The sequence below is a fragment of the Nerophis ophidion genome, linkage group LG28 (genome assembly GCF_033978795.1).
Source record: "Nerophis ophidion isolate RoL-2023_Sa linkage group LG28, RoL_Noph_v1.0, whole genome shotgun sequence".
Taxonomy (NCBI): Eukaryota; Metazoa; Chordata; class Actinopteri; order Syngnathiformes; family Syngnathidae; genus Nerophis; species Nerophis ophidion.
Genome location: NC_084638.1, coordinates 13,732,240 through 13,740,438, shown reverse-complemented (window position 1 = coordinate 13,740,438; position 8,199 = coordinate 13,732,240). Strand labels below are relative to the sequence as shown.

Below are 8,199 nucleotides of genomic sequence, written 5' to 3'. Positions count from 1 at the left end.
TTTTTCCTAGTCCGTCGCTATCAATATCCTCAAACACGAATCTTTCATCCGCGCTCAAATTAATGGGGAAATTGTCGTTTTCTCGGTCCGAATAGCTGTTTTTGTCGGAGGCTCCCATTAAAAACAATGTGAATATGTGAGGAGCCATCAAACATGTGACGTCATCGTCTGCGACTTCCTGTAAAGGCGGGGCTTTTCTATTAGCGACTAAAAGTTGCAAACTTTATCGTGGATGTTCTCTACTAAATCCTTTCAGCAAAAATATGGCAATATCGCGAAATGATCAAGTACGACACATAGAATGGACCTGCTATCCCTGTTTAAATAAGAAAATCTCATTTCAGTAGAAAACGTTGAAAAACGTATTCGGGTGTTACCATTTAGTGGACAATTGTACGGAAAATGTGCTGCACCGTGCAATCTACTAATAAAACATTTTCACTGTTATGCGGATGACACCCAGCAGTACATTTCAACCAAACCAACTGCCTCTCTTCCTCCTTCCTCCCTTACAGACTGCCTCAGTGAACTCAAGCAGTGGTTCTCATCCAATTTCCTTCAATTTATTAGTAATAAAACTAAAATCCTACTTGTAGGTACAAAAACCATACTCGCCAAAACCCGTTACTCTCTGCAATTCCTCTGTCTCCCCCTCCTCCCAAGTCTAGAGTCTGTGTGTCATCCTGGACAACACACTCTCCTTTCAAGCCCACATAAACCGGTCTGCTTACTTTCATCTACGGAACATTAATCGTCTTCGCCCATCCCTTAGCCCACATACTGCTGCCATATTAGTCCGTAGTCTGGTCACCTCTCGCCTGGACTATTGCAACTCTCTCCCGCCACGTGGTCCGTCACCTCATTTCATGTGGTCTGCCAAATCATTTCACATGGTCCACCACCTCATTTGACACGGCCCACCACAATATTTTATGTGACCTTCCACATCAGTTCTGTGGTATGCCACGTTATTTCAAGTGGCCCTCCATGTAATTTTTAGTGGCCCTCCATATCATTTTTAGTGGCCCTCCATGTAATTTTCAGTGGCCCTTGATGTAATTTTAAGTGGCCCTCCATGTCATTTTACGTGGCCGTCCATGTCATTTTTACTGGCCCTCCATATCATTTTATGAGGCCCTCCATGTCATTTTATGTGGCCCTCCATGCCATTTTAGGGGCCCTCCACGTCATTTTAAGTGGCCCTTCATGTCATTTTACGTGGCCGTCCGAGTAATTTTTAGTGGCCCTCCGTGTAATTCTTTGTGGCCCTCCATGTCATTTTTAGTGGCCCTCCATGTCATTTTTTGTGGACCTCCATGTCATTTTACGTGGCCCTCCATGTCATTTTTACTGGCCCTCCATGTAATTTTTAGTGCCCCTCCATGCCCTTTTAGTGGCCCGCCATATCATTTTTTCTGGCCCTCCATGTCATTTTATATTGCCGTCCAAGTCATTTTTAGTGGCCCTCCATGTCATTTTTAGTGGCCCTCCATGTCATTTTACGTGGCCGTCCAAGTCATTTTTAGTGGCCCTCCATGTCATTTTTAGTGGCCCTCCATGTCATTTTTTGTGGACCTCCATGTCATTTTATGTGGCCCTCCATGTCATTTTTACTGGCCCTCCATGTCATTTTTAGTGGCCCTCCACGTCATTCTAAGTGGCCCTCCATGTCATTTTAGTGGCCCTCCATGTCATTTTAGTGGCCCTCCATGTTATTTTATGTGGCCCTCCATGTCATTTTATGTGGCCATCCATGTCATTTTTACTGGCCCTCCATGTCATTTTATATGGCCCTCCATGTCATTTTACGTGGCCGTCCAAGCCATTTTTAGTGGCCCTCCATGTCATTTTTAGTGGCCCTCCATGTCATTTTATCTGGCCCTCCATGTCATTTTTACTGGCCCTCCATGTCATTTTTAGTGGCCCTCCACGTCATTCTAAGTGGCCCTCCATGTCATTTTAGTGGCCCTCCATGTCATTTTAGTGGCCCTCCATGTTATTTTATGTGGCCCTCCATGTCATTTTATGTGGCCATCCATGTCATTTTTACTGGCCCTCCATGTCATTTTATGTGGCCCTCCATGTCATTTTTAGTGGCCCTCCATGCCCTTTTAGTGGCCCGCCATATCATTTTTTCTGGCCCTCCATGTCATTTTATATGGCCCTCCATGTCATTTTACGTGGCCGTCCAAGTCATTTTTAGTGGCCCTCCATGTCATTTTTAGTGGCCCTCCATGTCATTTTTTGTGGACCTCCATGTCATTTTATGTGGCCATCCATGTCATTTTTACTGGCCCTCCGTGTCATTTTTTGTGGCCCTCCGTGTCATTTTTTGTGGCCCTCCACGTCATTCTAAGTGGCCCTCCATGTAATTTTAGTGGCCCTCCATGTAATTTTAGTGGCCCTCCATGTTATTTTATGTGGCCCTCCATGTCATTTTATGTGGCCACCCATGTCATTTTTACTGGCCCTCCATGTCATTTTATGTGGCCCTCCATGTCATTTTTAGTGGCCCTCCATGTCTTTTTTATTGGCCCTCCATGTCATTTTTAGTGGCCGTCCATACACGTAGGGCCACATAAATTGTTACGTGGCCCTATGTGTCATTTTTAGTGGCCCTCCATGTATTTCATGTGACCCTCTATGTCATTTTAAGTGGCCCTCCATGTCATTTTTAGTGGCCCTCCATGTCATTTTATGTGGCCCTCCATGTCATTTTTTGTGGCCCTTTATGTCATTTTAGTGGCCCCCCATGTCATTTTTATTGGCCCTCCATGTCATTTTATGTGGCCCTCCATTTTATTTTATGTAGCCCTCCATGTCATTTTTGTGGCCCTGCTTGTCATTTTTAGTGGCCCTCCATGTCATTTTTAGTGGCCCTTTATGTCATTTTAGTGGCCCTCCATGTCATTTTTAGTGACCCTCCATGTCATTTTTATTGGCCCTCCATGTCATTTTATGTGGCCCTCCATGTTATTTTATGTAGCCCTCCATGTAATTTTTAGTGGCCCTCCATGTCCTTTTCAGTGGCCCTCCATGTCATTTTTAGTGGACCTCCATGTAATTTTACGTGGCCCACCATGTCATTTTACGTGGCCGTCCATACACGTAGGGCCACATAAGTTGTTATGTGGCCCTACGTGTCATTTTCAGTGGCCCTCCATGTATTTCATGTGACCCTCTATGTCATTTTAAGTGGCCCTCCATGTCATTTTTAGTGGCCCTCCCATGTCATTTTTTGTGGCCCTTTATGTCATTTTAGTGGCCCCCCATGTCATTTTTATTGGCCCTCCATGTCATTTTACGTGGCCCTCCATTTTATTTTATGTAGCCCTCCATGTCATTTTTAGTGGCCCTGCATGTCATTTTTAGTGGCCCTCCATGTCATTTTTAGTGGCCCTTTATGTCATTTTAGTGTCCCTCCATGTAATTTTTAGTGGCCCTCCATGCTATTATGTGTAGCCCTCCATGTCATTTTTAGTGACCCTCCATGTCATTTTTATTGGCCCTCCATGTCATTTTATGTGGCCCTCCATGTTATTTTATGTAGCCCTCCATGTAATTTTTAGTGGTCCTCCATGTCATTTTCAGTGGCCCTCCATGTCATTTTTAGTGGCCCTCCATGTGATTTTATGTAGCCCTCCATGTAATTTTTAGTGGCCCTCCATGTCATTTTATGTGGCCCTCCATGTCATTTTTAGTGGCCCTTTATGTCATTTTAGTGGCCCTCCATGTCATTTTTAGTGACCCTCCATGTTATTTTATGTAGCCCTACATGTCATTTTTAGTGACCCTCCATGTCATTTTTATTGGCCCTCCATCTCAATTTATGTGGCCCTCCATGTTATTTTATGTAGCCCTCCATGTAATTTTTAGTGGCCCTTCATGTCATTTTAAATGGCCCTCCATGTCATTTTATTGGCCCTCCATGTCATTTTTAGTGGCCCTCCATGTCATTTTTAGTGGCCCTTTATGTCATTTTAGTGGCCCTCCATGTCATTTTTATTGGCCCTCCATGTCATTTTTAGTGGCCCTCCATGTGATTTTATGTAGCCCTCCATGTAATTTTTAGTGGCCCTCCATGTCATTTTATGTGGCCCTCCATGTCATTTTTAGTGGCCCTTTATGTCATTTTAGTGGCCCTCCATGTCATTTTTAGTGACCCTCCATGTCATTTTTATTGGCCCTCCATCTCAATTTATGTGGCCCTCCATGTTATTTTATGTAGCCCTCCATGTAATTTTTAGTGGCCCTTCATGTCATTTTAAATGGCCCTCCATATCATTTTATTGGCCCTCCAAGTCATTTTTAGTGGCCCTTTATGTCATTTTAGTGGCCCTCCATGTCATTTTAGGTGGCCCTCCATGTCATTTCATGTGGCCTGCGAAAGATTGGAACTAATATAATGAAATGCATTTGTTTATTTTTAATTTAGACAGAAACATGTAATGCTTGAAATTGAATATGATGTACATTTTTTTATTATCTGATCAGGCAACAAGAAGTTCCACGCATTTTTTGGTTATCAAAAAAGATTACTAAAAAATCCAAAATCTGCAAGTCGCATTGACTTAATATCTCACAGCAAGTTATCCATCCATCCATCCATTTTCTACCGCTTATTCCCTTTGGGGTCGCAGGGGTCGCTAGTGCGTATGTGAGCAGGTTATCCATATGTTACTAAATCATACACAATTTAAAAACACTTGCTTATGCAAATTGTGTAATCAGGTTATTCGTCGATAGATCACAGTTACAAATGGCCCTCTAAGGGCAGCCAAGGTTGTAATGTGGCCCTCAATAAAAACAAGTTCGACACCTCTGATACAAGATTAAACCAAATAACAATAACTTAGCATTTAACAATGTTTACTATGATGGATCCTATCAGGAGGCATGTTTGACCTGACGGGCAGGAGTGATCTTGAAGTCAACTCAGTAAAACGCGGCTGTGCAGGGATAGCCGTTGAAAGCGAGGGGGTTACAGAGCAGAGAGATCTTAGTGGCTGTGCAGTACAGTCGGCCTAAGATCCCAGACGTCTTCTCTTTCACTTGGGGGTGTGTTGCCGCCTTCCACAGGTCGTGGAGATCCTCCGTGTGGCCGTGGGAGGTCATCATCCGGTCGTAGATGCACAGGTGGCGGGGAGCCTTGCCCTCCCCTGAGAAGTAAACGTGGGCCTGTGGGGACACACCCACAGCCATGGCGCAGATGCCCATGAACACGTCGTCTATGTAGAGCGAGGCGTTCAGCGTCAGCGTGGCCTGGTAGATCTTGCCGGCCACGTCGCCGGACATCACATAGCCCCCTCCTGCTGTGTAGTCGGGGTAAGACCACCATTGGTACATCTCAAAAGGCACGTAGTACTTACTGTTCTTACTACGGATGGGCGGAGCTCCCCAGTGCACCCGGCCCACCCAAAAGCCGGTGGCGCCCGCCGTGCTCTTGTCCCGCAGGTACCCCACAAGGTTTGGCATGTGGATGAAGACGTCGTCGTCGCTGATCATTAGGAAGCGAGCGTGAGCGCAGCAGCGGTGCATCCAGTGGAACTGCATGATCAGCTTAAGGGTCAGATTGTGGAAGGAGTCCATGAAATCCTGTTGGATCAAATCGGCATGGCGGCTGTTCTCTTGGACGAGCTGCCTTTGAACAGCGTTCGCGTCCACAGCAGGGGCTCCTAAGGCGAACACCACCTTCACAGTCACTCCCAGCGTGCGCTGGATGTAGGTCTCGCTGCCCCAAGTGGACCTGATGGCGTCACGCCTGGCCCGGTTCCCAGGAGACGTTTTGACAAAGACCAGCAGGAGGACGTCCTTCCCGGCGCATTTGTCCGGGTGGTCCAGCAGGCTGCGGAAGTTGCTGAAGCTCCGGGCCTGTTCCCGGGTGATGGTGAGGCTCTTGTTGACGTCCCTGAAGCGGTCGACCAGGAAGCGGCATGAATAGGACTTGAGGTGGTTGAACACGCTTTTGTCCCAACACACCATGATCAGAGACAGAACCAGGCAGGTAACTATCAGACGGACGCACTGGCACTTGTGGAGCCGGCGGAATTTCCAAAACATCCTGGAAATCTATCAGCGGGGGGCTAAACAGCCGGAGGAAAAGGGCCGAAGGTCCGAAGAGTTACTGGGGCCCCTCAGTGCAGCACTGAGCGGGTCTCCCATCCTCCACGGTGATGGGAGTCACAGGGTCTGCTGGGAAACATGCTCCAACACCGCAGAATCACTCACACACCCTCCAAGTCACTTAGCACACCGTCGTTCATCTTCATCTGAGGAAGGAAGAAGAGCACATTCACTGAGGTGACAAACACTTGTTAGTTTCAGTTTCACTTTCACTGTGCTTCTATCGCCCCTGAGACCTTAAAAGGCAAGATTTCAGGTTCCGATCTCAAGACTGAGGGAGCTGCGCCTTGCTTGACATTCAGGAGTTACTTTGCGAGAAATCAAACTGCACGTACCTCACTCACCCGCATGTAGCAGTCAAAGTACAGTGTGTGTGGTTGGAGCTCACGGGGTGGGCTGCCGGAGGGGGCGTGGTCCGCTATCTGAATTCAAACGCTGACATGGCAAGGGACACAATACGAGGTGGGTTTACCTTGTGAAAGGACTGAGAACTGTGGAAAGCGTGGCCGGCACAATGCAGGATGAGAATAGCTGCTTCTGTTGGGGAGGGTGTGTGTGTGTGTGTGTGGGTGTGGGTGTGGGTGTGTGTGTGTGTGTGTGTGTGTGGGTGTGTGTGTGTGTGTGTGTGTGTGTGTGTGTGTGTGCTTGTATTTCTCCCCTTCTTGAGACATCAACAAAGGAAAGTACCTTCCGTATGAGGACCGGTGAACAAGTTAGGACCAAAATCACGGTCCCAATACGGAAAACCCATGCATCGAACAGAGGGCCAAATAATAGAGTCCGTGAACATTGCTCTAAAGTGAGGGTTCTATGTTGATTTAATGTGCATACAAAAGTAAACATTGACAGGTGCAAAGAAAGCAATATATGATAAAACAAAACGGCAGCTAAGGAAGGACTTCCCTATTCATCCCCGAAAAAACTCTCGACAGGTGAGCAGCTGATTTTGTGACTTCCGGTGACCATAGGATGAAAAAATACACTATGTTACTAAGACTATAGTGGCCATTAACAGTCAGCTTTTACAGCTGGGTTGCCCAAAGTACAGCACAGGGGCCGTCTGTGATCCGTGACATGTTTGTCATCGCCTTAAGAACAAAAAATAGAGAATTCATTTGATCTCATTTGGTGAAATCTATCAAAATTAGGGGGTTGTCAAAAAGGAGGGATTTTTCAAGTTGACTTTGTGTCGGCTTTAAGAGTGCTCCCCCTCTGGTCAACATATGAAATAACAAATATGAGAGCTGTTAGGAACAAAAACAAAAAATAGAGATTTAATTTGATCTCATTTGGTGAAATCTATCAAAATTAGGGGTGGTGTCAAAAAGGAGGAATTTTTCAAGTTGACTTTGTGTCGGCTTTAAAAGTGCTCCCCCTCTGGTCAACATATGAAATAACAAATATGACAGCTGTTAAGAACAGAAACAAAAAATAGAGATTTCATTTGATCTCATTTGGTGAAATCCATCAAAATTAGGGTGGTGTCAAAAAGGAGGGATTTTTCAAGGAAACTTTCTGTCGGCTTGAAAAGTGCTCCCCCTCTGGTCAACATATGAAAAAACAAATATGACAGCTGTTAAGAACAAAAACAAAAAATAGAGATTTCATTTGATCTCATTTGGTGAAATCTATCAAAATTAGGGGTGGTGTCAAAAAGGAGGGATTTTTCAAGTTGACTTTGTGTCGGTTTTAAAAGTGCTCCCCCTCTGGTCAACATATGAAATAACAAATATGACAGGTGTTAAGAACAAAAACAAAAAATTGAGATTTCATTTGATCTCATTTGGTGAAATTTATCAAAATTAGGGGTGGTGTCAAAAAGGAGGGATTTTTCAAGTTGACTTTGTGTCGGCTTTAAAAGTGCTCCCCCTCTGGTCAACATATGAAATAACAAATATGACAGGTGTTAAGAACAAAAGCAAAAAATTGAGATTTCATTTGATCTCATTTGGTGAAATCTATCAAAATTAGGGGTGGTGTCAAAAAGGAGGGATTTTTCAAGTTGACTTTGTGTCGGCTTTAAAAGTGCTCCCCCTCTGGTCAACATATGAAATAACAACAATGACAGCTGTTAAG

At 45.1% G+C, this 8,199-nt stretch overlaps 1 protein-coding gene across 2 annotated transcripts; it reads right to left on the bottom strand.

Annotated features, from left to right (window-relative positions):
- Positions 1–4,852: 4,852 nt before the first annotated feature.
- Positions 4,853–6,631, bottom strand: LOC133544889 (lactosylceramide 1,3-N-acetyl-beta-D-glucosaminyltransferase A-like). Of its 2 annotated transcripts, XM_061890118.1 has the most exons (3): positions 6,459–6,631; positions 5,370–6,269; positions 4,853–5,312 (listed from the first exon to the last, which is right to left on the bottom strand). In XM_061890118.1, the coding sequence occupies exons 2-3, from the start codon at positions 6,058–6,060 to the stop codon at positions 4,936–4,938; spliced, it is 1,068 nt and encodes a 355-aa protein (XP_061746102.1). In that variant the 5' UTR covers positions 6,061–6,269; positions 6,459–6,631; the 3' UTR covers positions 4,853–4,935. The 2 variants fall into 2 exon arrangements, with proteins under 2 accessions (XP_061746102.1, XP_061746101.1); XM_061890117.1 differs by having other exon boundaries at positions 4,853–6,269; positions 6,459–6,630.
- Between the last annotated feature and the right edge of the window lie 1,568 nt (positions 6,632–8,199).

Excerpts from the sequence above, each read along its gene's own strand:
- LOC133544889 (XM_061890117.1), bottom strand. The coding sequence starts at position 6,060 with ATGTTTTGGAAATTCCGCCGGCTCCACAAGTGCCAGTGCGTCCGTCTG.